Source organism: Rosa rugosa, chromosome 1 (genome assembly GCF_958449725.1).
Source record: "Rosa rugosa chromosome 1, drRosRugo1.1, whole genome shotgun sequence".
Taxonomy (NCBI): domain Eukaryota; kingdom Viridiplantae; phylum Streptophyta; class Magnoliopsida; order Rosales; family Rosaceae; genus Rosa; species Rosa rugosa.
In genome coordinates, this window is record NC_084820.1 from 11,085,840 (window position 1) to 11,100,458 (window position 14,619).

Consider the following 14,619-nt stretch of genomic DNA (forward strand, 5'->3'; position numbering starts at 1 on the left):
CCAACCTTGAATCTCTTGGCTGGCCGGGTTCTTATCTTGTTCGCTTTTGAGATCAAGAGCGGAGCAAACCCAAACTAGATTACATTCATTCATCGGGTTTCCATCAGTTGAGGGTAAATCACGATCTCCTTCCAATTCTATACCATTTAGATATGAAACAATATGATTGTGCTTATAGTTGCAGATGAGCAATTTTAGTTTTGTGGGTAATAGTTTCAAACTTTCAATTTGTTCAGTGACATGTTGTGATTTCTTAATCAGAGCAAGCCACAATGGAAGTCGCGAATCCTATTCCAATTCCATGTATGTTCACGGATCTCAATTTCTCGTTTGCTTGCTTTACTTGTTGTTGCTCCTTGTAAATCGATTCCTACGATCAAATTCTGCTTCAAAATGCTTTGATAATTTGATAAAATGATCTGATATTGCTTTCCTTTAGTTCGATTTTGAGGATTCCTGAGTTTCTCTGTGATTTGGATCCTAATTGAGCTGAAGACTATGTAGTGTGGTTTAATGCTAATTTGAATTTCGTTTGCTTGAGATCTAGTGAATTCGCTGTGCTTCTGGATACTTGTGTGTTACATTTGGAGGTTTTTCATGAAATGCAACATTTGAGATTAGCGATTCAACTTGAAAAACAAAGAAAAAAAATCTCTAACGATTGGTTTCACTACTACACATGTACTCTTTAATGACAGAAAATTTATGGCATTTTACACAAAACGTCATAAAAGACATTTATAGATGTCATCGGTAAAATCTCCAGATATGAACTCTCTTTTGCCAATTTAAGGAGATTTTATGTTGGGTTTTCTGATGTTATATGTCCGAAATTGGAGAGGAATCAATGTGTAGCCACCTTATTATAGTTTCTATCTCTATCTCTAATGGGTCTCCATTTGCAGATTAGGGTTTTGACTGTTTGTCGCTCCGGCTGCTATTGGGATTGGTTTATCAATCTCAGTGCTTTCATTTATCCACTTGTTACTCAGGACGGTGAGTCAATTGGGTTTTGAGTATTGGTTCATGATCTGGGGTTTTTCTTATGTTTTGATTCTTAATTTTGATTGAATTGGGTTTTGGTTTTTGTGATTTGCTTAGATCTACTGCACACATTTTCTGATTTGATTTTATCTGATTTGATTAGATCTTTTTATTGAGCGTGAGAACTGGTAGTGTTGTGTTCTTATAAGTTTCAAAGAGCCAACCCATAATTATGACAAAGAAAGCTGATGTTTTTTGGAATTTTGGGTTACACAACGTAGGAGTGTGCCAATAGCTATCAAGCTTTTTACAGGTATAAACTTGTTAATATCTATCTAAATTTGGTTAAGAAAATTTTCTTTTATTGGATAGTTGATACAGAGGGTCTAAATTTGAGCACAAAGTTAGGATCTCTGTATTGTTGTGGTTTCTGAGTTTCAATTGGATTCTGGTCACTTTAAATTGCTTGGACGTTTTTCCAATAATGTTGAAATCTTCTTGTTTGATATATAGGACGAGATTAAGAACAAGGAAGGTCTTGGTGAACAATGAGGTATGTATCTTCTGATGCAAAATGCATGCCTTAGTTCACCAACATGCAAAATCCTATGTTAGTATATTTAATTACAAGGAAAAGGTACTGAGTAGCTGTTGTTATCAACTTTTTGTAGAAAGAGTATCTTCAAAAGATGAATGCAGATTCTGGCCCATTGTCGTCCAAAGACAAGCAGAAAGAATGAGGTACATGTTTTGATTGTTGTTATTTCTATCTCTGCTACTGGTTTATGTTTCTTTGTAATGCATTGAACTTTAATCTTCTTGTATATACAAATATATATATACATACTTGTATGAGTATCTTTTGAGCTATAGTCTTATGCGTTCACACTTCTGTGTTCATAGAAGTGCTAATTTAATAGCCTTGTGGTCTATATTTTTGATCAGGCAGAAATGTTGTTCAGCAAACTTTGCTTTAAGTTGGATTCTCTTTCTCATTTCCACTTCAGTCCAAAACCTGTTCTTAATCATAAGTTTTATCTATGTTTACGAAAGTTAATTTCTTCAAGTGACCAGTAGTGGATACCATACAATGTCTTCCTCAACATCAACAGGTAACTCTCATGCAAGTATTGTATTCAGTAGTACTATTGTATAGCTGGCATATTTTAACTCCTCTTTGATAGTTTCACTAGTTTCAAGCCATCAATTGAACATATTGGCAAGCTATAAATTATTGGTCATTGCTTTAGCTCAGTCTACAAGGTCCCGTTAAATTAATTGCTAGCTAATATTCCTTGGCTCTATGTCAAGCTTTATAAGTTTAGTTTTGTAAATTTAGTCCTTGTACTTGCATTTAACAAGTGTTGATATATTTCCTCATTTGCTTTACCACAGATTATAGTTGTGCTCTGCTGCAAAGCATTTCCGTGGTGTAAAGAAAGATACAACTATAGAAGAGGTGTGTTTTCTGGCTAATATTTGACCATAAAGATAATGGAAACATGAACAGACTATGTTACTGATTTCTTAACCTTGTCAACGTATGCAGTTAAATAAATATTCTTACTTGGACATCTGCAAATCAATACTAATTCCACTAGTTGGAAGTTTTCAATTTTCAAGTGTGCAAAGTGCTACATGACCAGGTAAGAAAAGACATTTTGTTAATATAACTCTTCTTAATATTACATACCAACTCGGAAAGTGGGAAACTAGCAAGATACTGAAGCATCATCTATTTGCAGGGGACTCTTCATAGTTACTTGTAGGGTTGCTGGAAAGTCACTGAACTTTACTATGTTTTGGTATGCTAATGACTAATTCTGCAGGGGTGGTTATTTTCACATGATCCATTCTGGAGGCCTGCACAAATGAAGGTTATATTTACAATTTTTGTTTTGGGTATATTGTTCCCTTTTATTTATCTGTTGTCATTAACAATGGAACATACTTCTTTCCAGACACTTTTACATTATGTTCCTGCAGGGAGGGTGGTAGTCCTTGATCTGTTTGCTGATATGTGAATTGAACTTGTAGAGTTAGAGTTTGATTGATTGACGTAATGAGTACTGCTACTTGTACATTTTTAATTGTCATTTTGTAAATGAAATTACTTATAATGATAATCTGATTGAAATGTTTCTCTTACATCTAATTTGTCAAATGGATATGGTGATACAAATGTGAAATTGGTAGAAATATAATTTTTTTTTTATTAAAAAAAACCGTTTTTACGGCGTGCAAGTTGCGCCTTAAATGGGAACTCAATCACACTTTTACGGCACACATTATACGCCTTAAATGGGAACGCAATCAAGTCTTTTACGGCGTGCAACATGTGACGTAAATAACATGAGTGACATTTCCGATATCACTTTCATGGCGTTCTTAGATGCACTTTAACGGCGCATTTTAGTGTGCCGTAAATGAGGTACGTCTTTTACGGCTCCGGCATTTACAGCCTGCCTTTGTGCGCCGTAAAAGACCGTTTTTGGTGTAGTGGGTTTCTATTCAAATTGAAACAATGCAAGCAAGTAATATAAACTAAGCTAAACTAAACAAGTTGTTATCAAATGGATGGGAGTTAGGGCATCGGGTTTCACCTTTTGCCTCCCTTGCAAGCATTAAATCAATTGAATATGAATGATGCAAAGCTAATTGTCCAACTACCCTCTTAGCATCCGGATAGGACTACAAAGGCTTAAACCCCTTTCATTTTATTAACTCTAACCGGATAAGTCTAGAGCTAACTACCTAGAGACAAATTCAATTACCGGATAGGTCTCAATCCTTTGCCCCTAAATGCATAAAGCTTAGAGTTTAGGTAACCAAGCAAGCAAACCAATCCTATCTCTAGGTGATTTTAGCTCACTACCCTCACATGCACACATGGTGTGCTTTCATGCTCCCTTTTTGCCTAAAGGTAATCAATCTCTAGGAAAAACTTCATGTCATGGCAAACACATAACTCAAATTGATTAGGTCTAAGTAATGCATTCAACTATTGACTTAGCATGTGAGAATGACAACATGAATTTGCATCAATTTATAAACAAAAGCATCAATACAAGCAAGTTTGGCTAGGGCTTTCAACCCTAGCCCCAACTAGTTCACTACTCACATATAGTTAGATACACAAGCTTCAACATTCTATTAAACATCAAATACATAAAGAGATAGAGAGTAAAGGGTGACTATTGATGATGCCGGAAGATGTGGTGGAGATGGGTCTCCAAGAACATGATGTGGTGGTAGTCACCTTCTTCTCCTTGCTCCAAGCTCTTGATGTTGGTAAGAATAGTGAAATTTGGGATCTCTAAGGTGAGTTGTGGTGTTGAGTGGTGGAGGAAATGGAGGTTGTAGTGGTGGAAATGGAGGGTATAGAGGTGGAGATGGTGGTTTTAGTGGTGGAAATGGTGGTTTCTTCCCTAGAGAGAAAATGGATATTGGATAGGATGAAGATGATTGAATGGAGTCAAGAATGCTGAAGAATTCGTCTCTTGCCTCTCTTTGATCAGCTATGTGTGTCCTCTATGGTCCCAAAGTGTGCAAAAGATGCTCTTACACCATGGTCCCCCAAATGGTCCCAAATTGGTAAGGTGACAAAAGGACAAGGTGAAGGGAGATATTTGAATTTCAAGTGATGGGAGATTCTCACCACCATGGTCCTCCTTTGCTGGAAAAAAGACCCTCCATGAGTGGCGGCTCGCCGGAAAAGTCGCCAGAAAAGTTTGCCGGAAAAGTCGATTTGCAATTTTCTTCCAATCTCCGTGTCTTCTTCCCCTAGCTTCAAACCTCCGCATTTCAAGCCTCAAATAGTCATTTTATTCTCAATGCAAGGTTTCCTACAAATAAAAGGAAATGGATTAAAAAGGGCAAAATAGCATGGAAGACAAATCAATTTTCATAATTATATATGGGGCACAATTGCATAAGTTATTTGTGACTCAACAATTACAACAAGTAAAATAAATGGTATTTATGTGTCCTATCATTTTAGTTTATATAAATATATAATTAATTAGATTCAATTAACTTCTTAAGAAATATCGGAAGAAACTAAACAATATTTCAACATGATCAAGTATGAAGATCAACAAATAAGAAGTTTAAGACTTCTAAAGGGAAAAGTATGGTTAAGCCATTACTTCTATAAATTTGATGTAGTACTAGTTAAATTATTGACTTAATCCATCTCCACCTAATTTGCTTGCTACTATGATAGGCTAAATTTTGCTTTATATATGGTGCCTAAGTTTTGGTTTGACGATATATATTTCTTCGTTGATGAGATCGATTATGAGATATGTTGACTACGGACATATGAATTGGGATTTCATTAGGATTATTCCAGTTGGTTGTAGATATAGGTGAACAATTGCATCTACCTTGTTTTCTATCTTCTTAGTATTGAGGCTCTGATAGAAGGAGCATGCTGCATGCATGAAGAATGAAATAGTTGTTATTTTTGGTTCTTTAACATCACTTTTAATTAATTGCTAAATTTTAAAATTCGGAAGCAGGTAATTGTACAAGTAGTCTATATAATCTCACTGAACAAATGTAAATCTGAGGAAAACTTAGGTTCAACGTAGAACTAGGAACCTAGCTAGTTCCCCAAAACTCTTCTTGTGCTCGTTCTTGCAGTCTCGTAAGTATACGTACGTAGTAAGTTTTCAATTGCTCTTTTCATTTTCACAAGGAAATCTGATCATCAGTATGTTAATCGTTAAGACTCATCGATCTCTAATGAAATTTCAGCTCCAGTAAGGGCTCAATCGTTAACTCAAGTTTCAAAGTTCGGACGAATCTTCAGAGAAGAAAATCATGGCTGACAGCCACAGGCACCGTCACCGAAACCAGCGACTAGTCCCTTCCGCCTGTCGACCTCGCATCGAATTCGATGATCTCCTCATTGAAATAATATCAAGACTCCCAGTCAAAACCCTACTTCAATTCCGATGCGTTTGCAAGTCATGGCGTGCTTTGATCTCCAGTTCTCACTTGGCTAGGAAGCACCTACGCTGCTTCAACGCCAACCGCCGCCGCAGGCTGCTTTTCTCAGTCGCAGCTTTCCAATCCATCGACATCAAAGCACTAAACGACGGAGTTTGCCACTCAAGCAGTAAGCTTTGTTTACGTATATCTGTTGGAGTTTTGAAAATTGTGGGTTCTTGCAACGGCTTGATTTGTTTACTGGGAATCTCGGATTTGGTTATCTTGTGGAACCCTAGTGCTAGAGTTGCCAGGTTCTTACCAATGCCCAATGACTTTGATTTGGGTACTGTAATGTTTTGGGTTTGGTTATGATTCCACCATTGATGACTACAAGTTTATATTTGTCAGCAAAAGCAAAAGAAATGGTACTCTTGCAACCACAGTTGTGATGTTTCAGCTCAAAACAGAGACATGGAGGAGTATTGATGACCTCGATCATGTTAATTTGTATGGGCAGGGGTGCTTGATAATTGGTGCTCTACATTGGGTAGAGATGAAATGGGAAGAGGTGGTGATGATTCATCCGGTACTAAATTAGTTCAAGGATCATGTCTTTTGGATTAGCAGAGGAGACATTTCAGGAGTTCATTCCATTGTCGTATCTTAGTCGCGACGAAAAATATATTTCTGCTCGGATTGGGATTGCTGAAAATGGTCTCTTATTTGTATATTTCTATACCGGCAGTGAAATTACTGTGGGTGATGAAAGAATATAGAAGTAAGGAATAATCTTGGACTAAGGTGATAAAAATTTCTTGTACAGAGACATGGATACCTGGACTTCCTCAAACGGAAATGATCTACTTTTCTCCTATATGCATTTTAGAGAACGGGGAAGTTTTGATGAACTGTAATGGGAAGTACTTGGTGCTGCATAATCCAAACGGACGGGCATGTGTGCAGTGGCGGACGCAGAAAAATTTGTCAATGGGGGCGGTAAAAAAAATAAATGACAATAAAATAAAACTTCGATTAATAAAACAAAACTTCAATCGGTACATTTTATATCAAATAGATTGATCGATTTTCATTTAGTACATAAATTGCGAATGAAGCACCCAAATAATTGATATCATAAACAACTGGAAGTAGACTATTTGAGGAATCAAGCTGACAAGCAAACCGAAACCATCTGGTCCAAATACAATAATAAAAGTAGGGGGCTGGAGCTGAGTATTAGATCTTATTACCAGAGCAAAAATAAAGTTTCTTCATCTTTCTATTAATGATGGTATCATCTTGCTCTCTTCCCCAAAACCCATTTGTCTATCTAATCATAATGATGGAGTCATATATTAACAATATGGCTGCAAGACACCATCTGCTTCGATCAAAAGAGAACAAAAGCTTATTTGTAGAAATGGTAGAATGAAAGTCTACATCTTTCATTGCTGCCGTTTTCCAACACTTAGTAAAAATTGAATCTTTTTAGTTCTCGTCTTCAATTTGGAGTCTTGGGCGATAGTTATTGGAAAAATTTGCATCTTGCTTGCTGTAGAAGTGGTATTGAAACAATCGCAAAAAGTAATAGAGGGGTAGATCAGGGAGAGGAAGATGCAAATGAAAGTTCTGATTTTTCAATCGGGTCTATTTACAATGAATGAAACATAATTTTTGAATCTTTCGATATTGATAGTATAGAAGATGTTTAAAACCTTGTTACAATTTAATGTTAGTTATCATCATGTACTTCTTAAAAAAAAAAAGTCAAAATTGATTAATTATGAAATCATGCACCTAGTGTCCTAGTAAGTAGTATGTGAAACTCTCATAAATTACTAAAATTAGAAATATAAAATTAAGAAGAGAAAGACTTGCAGACTTGTAGACAAGCCAAATGCTTGCATATATTTACACGTGTAAGTTTCATTTGTTTAGTTGTTGTGAGGCAGTAGGTTACACAATATTCATGGGGCAGCATATTCCTTTCCTTTGGGGGCAAACACCGATGTACATATAGCATATATATGAAGCTGCTTAGCTAACCAAAAAAGTTCACTGCCCCCACTCGTCCTCACGTGCGTCCGCCAATGCATGTGTGAATGTTCTTGAGACTCCTGCTAATTTGGCGCTTGAACCAGCTATATATGTACGTGGAGAGTTTAGTTTCGCTGTTTAAGGAAAATATCTGAAATCAACCTTGTCTGTTGGTGGGCTAGTAGTTGACGAGAAGCGAGGTGCGCTACTTCTGGAAAAACAAAAAATATGAAGATGCTAAGCATCCTAGTTGGTATTCAAGGTGGGACTTGGCAAGAGGGTGTCTCCACTTGAAAATGAATTCTAAAGTGAAAGCAATCCTTGATCTCTAGCTCCATATTTTGTACTTTCTGCGAAACATGGATATTACAGGATTACAGATTTTTGTTTATGAATATTGTATCAACAATGAGATTTCTCGTTTCTATTAATCTGTCGAGGTTTACCATTCCAAGGTTTTACTCATTTCAATGTAGAAATAAGCAACATTCTCCTGTACTTCTACACATGTCAAGCTTTGGAATTTGGATAATGACTTCGGGGTCGATTCTGTAAAAGATGGCTATGTCCCCAACTAAGGAGAGTATGCATGGCTTCCCATATGATTGACAAGCAATTCCGGAATGTGTAAAATTCCGTCAATATCACAAAAACCCAAGAAAAATATACATTTCTAAACAATTAAGAAAGTTTCGGGATGCAATAACAAACACACACTATACGAGGACTCATGTTTTTTTTTGAAAGGAGGAGGGCTCATGTTTGTTAAATCATGTTTAACATATATGATTTAGGATGTATGGCTCCAGAAGTTTATAAAAACTGTTTTAGGAGAAGATATACATTGTTATTCCTTTGGTTGTGCATGGTACCAGAAACTGTTTTAGGAGAGTAGGGCTTCCCATATGATCGATAATGTGTAAATGCGTTTTTGGGTATTCCTTTATCATTTCCTCCAAACGAAGGAGTTCCCCTAAGTCTATGAATTTTTTTAGAATACTCTTTTCTTGAATATCTGTGGTACGTAAAAAGGCTCATCGTTTGGCTTTTATTAGCTCACACAGGCTTGAGATGTCTTTCTTATGAGTAGGTGGAAGTTCTACTGTAAACATTTCAGTGTGAGAACACGAGGCATGCATTCCGTGATCAGTTGTGAACATATAGTCAACATGACAATGATCAACCACAAAGATATATATGGGGATAGATTTCCTTTTATCTCAGTAGTTTAACAAATTGTTGAAGTCGTCCCTACATATTTCAATTTTTCATGTGTTACAAAAATGAACTATGAAATATTACTAAAAATTATTATACTAAATAGGAAGGATTTTGCATAAGTTGAATAAGTATTTCAATTCAAAAAACTACTATAAAATTCAGGGCAATATATCAATCCTTTCCGTGGGGAAAAAGTTTTGCTGCATTTAATAATGTATTTACCTATCTCATAGATATCAACGAGATCGATTTTCGAAATAATCATTTTTCTATCATTGCCTTGTGGAACCTACCATAACAAATTGATTCTATAGCATGACTCGAGACAGCTAACTAGGATCAAATAGAGAATCAAAATTACCCTAAATCCAAACTTGACATGAGTTCAGTTTATTTTTTTTAAATTATTTGTTAGCAATGACATAAGTTGAAATTACCAAACAACCACCTATATTAAAAAGTTTAATCATATATATATATATATATATAGATCCTATCCAGAGCGATACCTCGCTCTGAAATTAAAGTGCGAGGTTAGAGTTTAGGGTCACTTTTCGGTCGCATATTCACATCTCGATCGTTCAGTTTTTAAGTACTAATATATAGATCATCTCTGCAAAATTTCAGTTAAATTGATAGTCGTTAAGGTATCTAACTCACTTAAACAATCAATTAGTCAATATGGTAGCTTAATTTAAAAATAAATAAATAAATAAAATAAAAAAACTTTTTGTTTCTAAATTTAAGTATTTTGCAAGTATAATCACTTCCATGCTAATGAATGCTCTGAAATCTTTTGGTAACAGTATCTTGTTACTATTAAAAAAATGGGATCAAACCATCTAATATGAAATCACAAGCCTGCAAATTGCAGAAAACACCAACAAAATCATTAACATACTAAAATCTATCTTGGTCGGACATGATAGTAGACATATAAACCAACACTACTAAGGAAGTGACGGAGAATTGCCTCCAGAAAACACATGAAGAGAAAGGAACTTGAATTATGAACTCATACCAACATCCTGCACTCGTTTGTTCCTCACAAATCGGTAGAAACACAAATTGCTCCCTTTGCTTTACAAGTACCAGCCATAGTCAACTTATAAGAGAGTTATTGAGCAATTAGGGACAAATCCCATTTTTTTATAATGCTTCTTTCTTTTTTGCCTTCGCTGTCCTCTGAACATGAAACCCAACTACTCTAATTTCTTGAACCACTAATGATGGAACAGAGTGCATGTTTATCTTACACTTTATCATCATGGAACCACCATCTCGTCTCCTTGGGAGATCTTCCATTTCTACAGTTCTTTACATACCGGTCATTATCTTCAGGGCGTTGCTGCAGGTATAGATAAAACAAGATGCCTTCAGATACATATCCCCAATAATAACCCCCCGTTATATTTACAAAACGAAAACAAAAGAAGAGTAACACCCATGATTTAAACTTGCTAGTTAAAACTTATATCTAAAAAGAACTGAACGGACCAAAGACACAAAGATGGTGGAATACAAACCTTCACAGTGGAGCTTGATAGCATGGAGAGAATGCTAATACAGATGGAACTAACAGTCATGGCTGGCGACCAAGAATCATACAAAATATCTACAAACAGCAAATCCAAAAGTGAATCATATAGCTGAGGTAAAGTGAACTAAAATTATATCTGTTAAAAAATATTGCAACTTAAACAGAATAATTGGATCCAATAATGGACACGATGGCCGCATTTGTTTGCCTGGATTAATAATCGGATAGGACTAAAAAAAATCCAAGATAGTGTTTGGTGGTTCAGATTACTCTAGGATTGGAAATTTAAATCTTGTCAAGGTAGGATATCAACTCCTGTTGGAGAGGTGGGATATGCACAATCGTACAAGATTATAACGATGACCATCCTTGGATCTTGACCAAATTACCACCATCCTTCTTCAATCAAAATACGAACACCAACCTTGTATCCTCCTCAGTGTGATCTGATCGAACCCAAACATCCCTCCGCTCAATCTCTCCGTCTCCGGCGGCGGCGGCGCGAGCTGGACATCCCTCCTCAGTCTTTCTCTTCCACTACGCCGGCCCACCAGCTGCGCCGAATTCGACTTCGATTTCCCTACACTCAACGGAGCTATCCAAAACGAACGAAGACCGGAGAGCCGTGACGTCGTGGCTCTGACCTCGAAGAGAAAGCTCCGCCGGGTTGTTGGGCTTGAAGAGTGAAGCTTTGGTGGTGGTTTGGAGGAGAGTGAGATAGAGAAGGGGTTGGCTGTGGAGGCCATGGACTCGGGTATGGGTTAGGGTCAGGTTGGGTTAGTGAAGAGGAGGTGAGTTTGCGTCCGAGTATTGGAGGTGTTAGAGAAGAGGAGTTGACAACGGATTTGGTTCTTGTACTTATCCCTTCCAGCTCTAATCCTCTGATACCAAACACACATGAAAACATTAAAACAAATCTAATCTTATCCTAATCCAATCCAATTGTTATCCTAATCCATTCCTATCCTGGATGCCAAACGTGGCCGATATTCATGTGAGTGAGACCTAAACCTGATGTTCATTATACCATTAAAATCACTATTAATTTCAAAATATTCAATGCTGAATCTTGTCTCAACCATCATTTGTTAGGACTTTTTGAAGTAACTTCCTTGGCTTTGACAGGACATTTAAGTAGGCGGTGACCAATTTAACAAAAAGTGAAAATCAACTCTCGTTAGGATTCCTTAGGACTAGGCAATATTCATGACCAAAACAAAGTATCACACAACCAAGCAATTTGCGATTACTTGTCCATCTGTCTCTCCCTCTGCCTCCCCTTTTAACAATCTTGGCTTCACAAGTAATCAAAACAACTTTACAGAAGAAAGATTTATCATCCAAACAAAATTCACTTCTGCTAACAGCCAAGATTGGCCACATATTTAGTGGAAATAAAAATGTGTAAAATAAAGCAATAAAACGAAGGGTTAATCTCATTACGAGGACAGGACTATCGCTTTCAAAGATTGGGTATATAAAGAAAATCCTGGTCTAGGAAAATAGGGAGAGAAAAAAAGTATCAATGGTGTAACTGGCTAATTACATAAGAATCAGATACTAGATATCACACAAGAGATAAAACTCCAGCAACAGCTTAAATGGAACCGTTAAACACTTACCTAAACATATATGACCGTTGCTATAAATATGAGGATGCATTGGAGCCGGAGGCACAAAGATAACCTGTTCAGAAGATTGCAGATTGTCAATCAGTTACCATGACCAACTTTATGCAAATCATAATCAAACAAACAAACAAAAATACAATACACATGGATGAATTTGCAGAGACCTGTGGTGCTTCCATCGGGTAATGCTCAGGGAAATCAACCTGAAGCTGATAGGTCTCATTCGAATACAGAGTCCCAGGCGCTCCATTCACTTCAATCACCCACCTTCAGATCACAACAACAACAACAGTAATTGAATTGAACAAAATCAAACTAACTCAACCAAGAAAAAACACAAAACTCGAACAGTCGAATATCTCAACCTAGCAAAAACAAAGGGAGATTCATAAAGGTGTGGATTGTTCTATTCAATTTCGGCAATTTGATAATAAAAGAGTGAAGAAAAGCGAAAAGAAAAGGACCTTTGGAGATTGTCAGTGACTTTGTGTTTAAAGCCCGCCGGAGGATTGACCTGCCACTCCAGGAGCTCCTTCTGGAGCCGATTGCAAGCAATCTTACTCAAAATCTACACAATCAATCAAAACGATCAGAAATCAAAATCCAGAGACCAAAAAAAAAAAAATCAAAACCATGACAGAGTGACCTAACCTTGCGGGAGGAGGCGGAGGAGCTGGTCATGCTTGAAAGAGCGGAGAGAGAGAGAGAGAATGTGAAGATGGTGGGTGGTGTTGACAAAAAGGAAGGGAGGGTCCGGGCGGCCACGGTTTCACAACGCCTCTGTGCTCCCCACCATATCCAATTTGTTCTTATTTATATATTATTATTCTTTGCTCTCCATTATTGAATTATTATTCACATCTTTATCTTGACAAAGTGGGCCTTTCATGCTGACAAGCCAAGCACCTTGTTCAAACGACGTCGTTTCGCTCTCTTTAAATACCGACGTCGTTTCATTCTTTGTATGTTTTTTAGAATTTTTTACAAAATTTTCTCTGCCCGTTTCTTACCGTTGGCTATATTACATTCATATTAATTTGGCAGCCGTCAGATCTGCTTTTACTGTTCAATCCACGGACCAGATGTGTTGACCGTTAGGTTCAAATTCCCAAAGCAGCCAACGGGTGTGAGCCACGTGCGCCCACAATGGAGGATTCATTGTCGCTACGCGACAAAAAACGGAAGCAGACGCGTCGGCCAGCTGGCGCTCCCCCATTCGTCCGTGCTCTTCACGTTGTGCCTCTTCCGCGTCTCTCTTTGCCCGTCACCATATGACGTCAGTCACGTTCAAGGGCGGGCCGAGTTGGCAGTCAACCTTGCTTGGGCAAGAAAAATGTCATGGGCTTGCCCATTTTTTTGACTTGGGGCAGGGAAAGGCAAAACATGGCTGGACAATATTGGCCCGGTGGAGTTGCAAAGTTTGACTTGCCCGGTCACCACATCATCATTCTCCCCTTTGGGTAAAGCTATGGTATGTTAACATTTCTCATACATCAACTATTTTTACCACTTTAAAGACTCATGTTACCACTTTGAGGACTAATATGACTATTTTGAGGACTCATATGGTAAACTAAGAAAATTTACCACTTTAAGGACTCATGTTACCACTTTGAGGACTAATATTACTATTTTGAGGACTCATGTAGTAACTAAGAAAATTTACCACTAAGGACTCATGTTACCACTTTGAGGACTAATATTACTATTTTGAGGACTCATTTTACAACTTTTAAGGCAATTGTATGCATGTCATACGTTAACATATTGTAGAATTTTCCCTCCCCTTTTGCCCGAGCAAAGCAAGACCGGTGGACTTGCTCTAATAATACATTCCTTGACATTTTGAATGATTTAACACATACTTCACTACAAAAATGTATACATCAACACATAATCGTATTGCATATGCTCTTGCTCGTTATGCTTCCACAAAGCCTTTGCTTAAACTATATATTGATAGAAATTCCGCCGGATAGCTTTGATGAATTTTCCCAATTAGATTTTGAAACACTTGCTCAAAGATCTTTCCATTGTTCGAAAGATTTGGGAATTGGATCCTATATATTGTAACTACTTTGTATTGATTCCTATATATCTTGGAATATAAGTTGGCCGACTTTCCTAGTTCAGTATATGCCTTGGCCACTTGAAATGATCACTTTCGCTTGAACACATCAGTACTTACACCCAAATTCATGTATATCCTTATGAATGCCAGAACTATGCATATATATTCCTTTGAAAGTGGTTTCTTTTTTTTTTTTA

At 37.0% G+C, this 14,619-nt stretch overlaps 1 protein-coding gene and 1 long non-coding RNA gene across 2 annotated transcripts; one reads left to right on the plus strand and one right to left on the minus strand.

Annotated features, from left to right (window-relative positions):
* The first annotated feature begins 400 nt into the window (after positions 1 to 400).
* LOC133727552 (uncharacterized) lies at positions 401 to 3,003 on the plus strand. Its single transcript, XR_009855243.1, has 7 exons — positions 401 to 996; positions 1,498 to 1,537; positions 1,656 to 1,725; positions 2,380 to 2,443; positions 2,534 to 2,630; positions 2,814 to 2,861; positions 2,946 to 3,003. It is a non-coding gene; the product is annotated as an uncharacterized LOC133727552 (long non-coding RNA).
* Positions 3,004 to 10,048: 7,045 nt separating this feature from the next.
* LOC133717114 (probable ubiquitin-conjugating enzyme E2 18) lies at positions 10,049 to 13,165 on the minus strand. Its single transcript, XM_062143765.1, has 6 exons — positions 13,003 to 13,165; positions 12,816 to 12,919; positions 12,516 to 12,618; positions 12,343 to 12,406; positions 10,707 to 10,795; positions 10,049 to 10,528 (listed from the first exon to the last, which is right to left on the minus strand). The coding sequence occupies exons 1-6, from the start codon at positions 13,030 to 13,032 to the stop codon at positions 10,433 to 10,435; spliced, it is 486 nt and encodes a 161-aa protein (XP_061999749.1). The 5' UTR covers positions 13,033 to 13,165; the 3' UTR covers positions 10,049 to 10,432.
* Positions 13,166 to 14,619: the final 1,454 nt, after the last annotated feature.

Excerpts from the sequence above, each read along its gene's own strand:
- LOC133717114 (XM_062143765.1), bottom strand. The coding sequence starts at position 13,032 with ATGACCAGCTCCTCCGCCTCCTCCCGCAAG. Across the intron at positions 12,920-13,002 it reads CCTCCGCCTCCTCCCGCAAG|ATTTTGAGTAAGATTGCTTG; the intron begins GTTAGGTCACTC and ends TTGATTGTGTAG. Across the intron at positions 12,407-12,515 it reads ACCCGATGGAAGCACCACAG|GTTATCTTTGTGCCTCCGGC; the intron begins GTCTCTGCAAAT and ends TCTTCTGAACAG.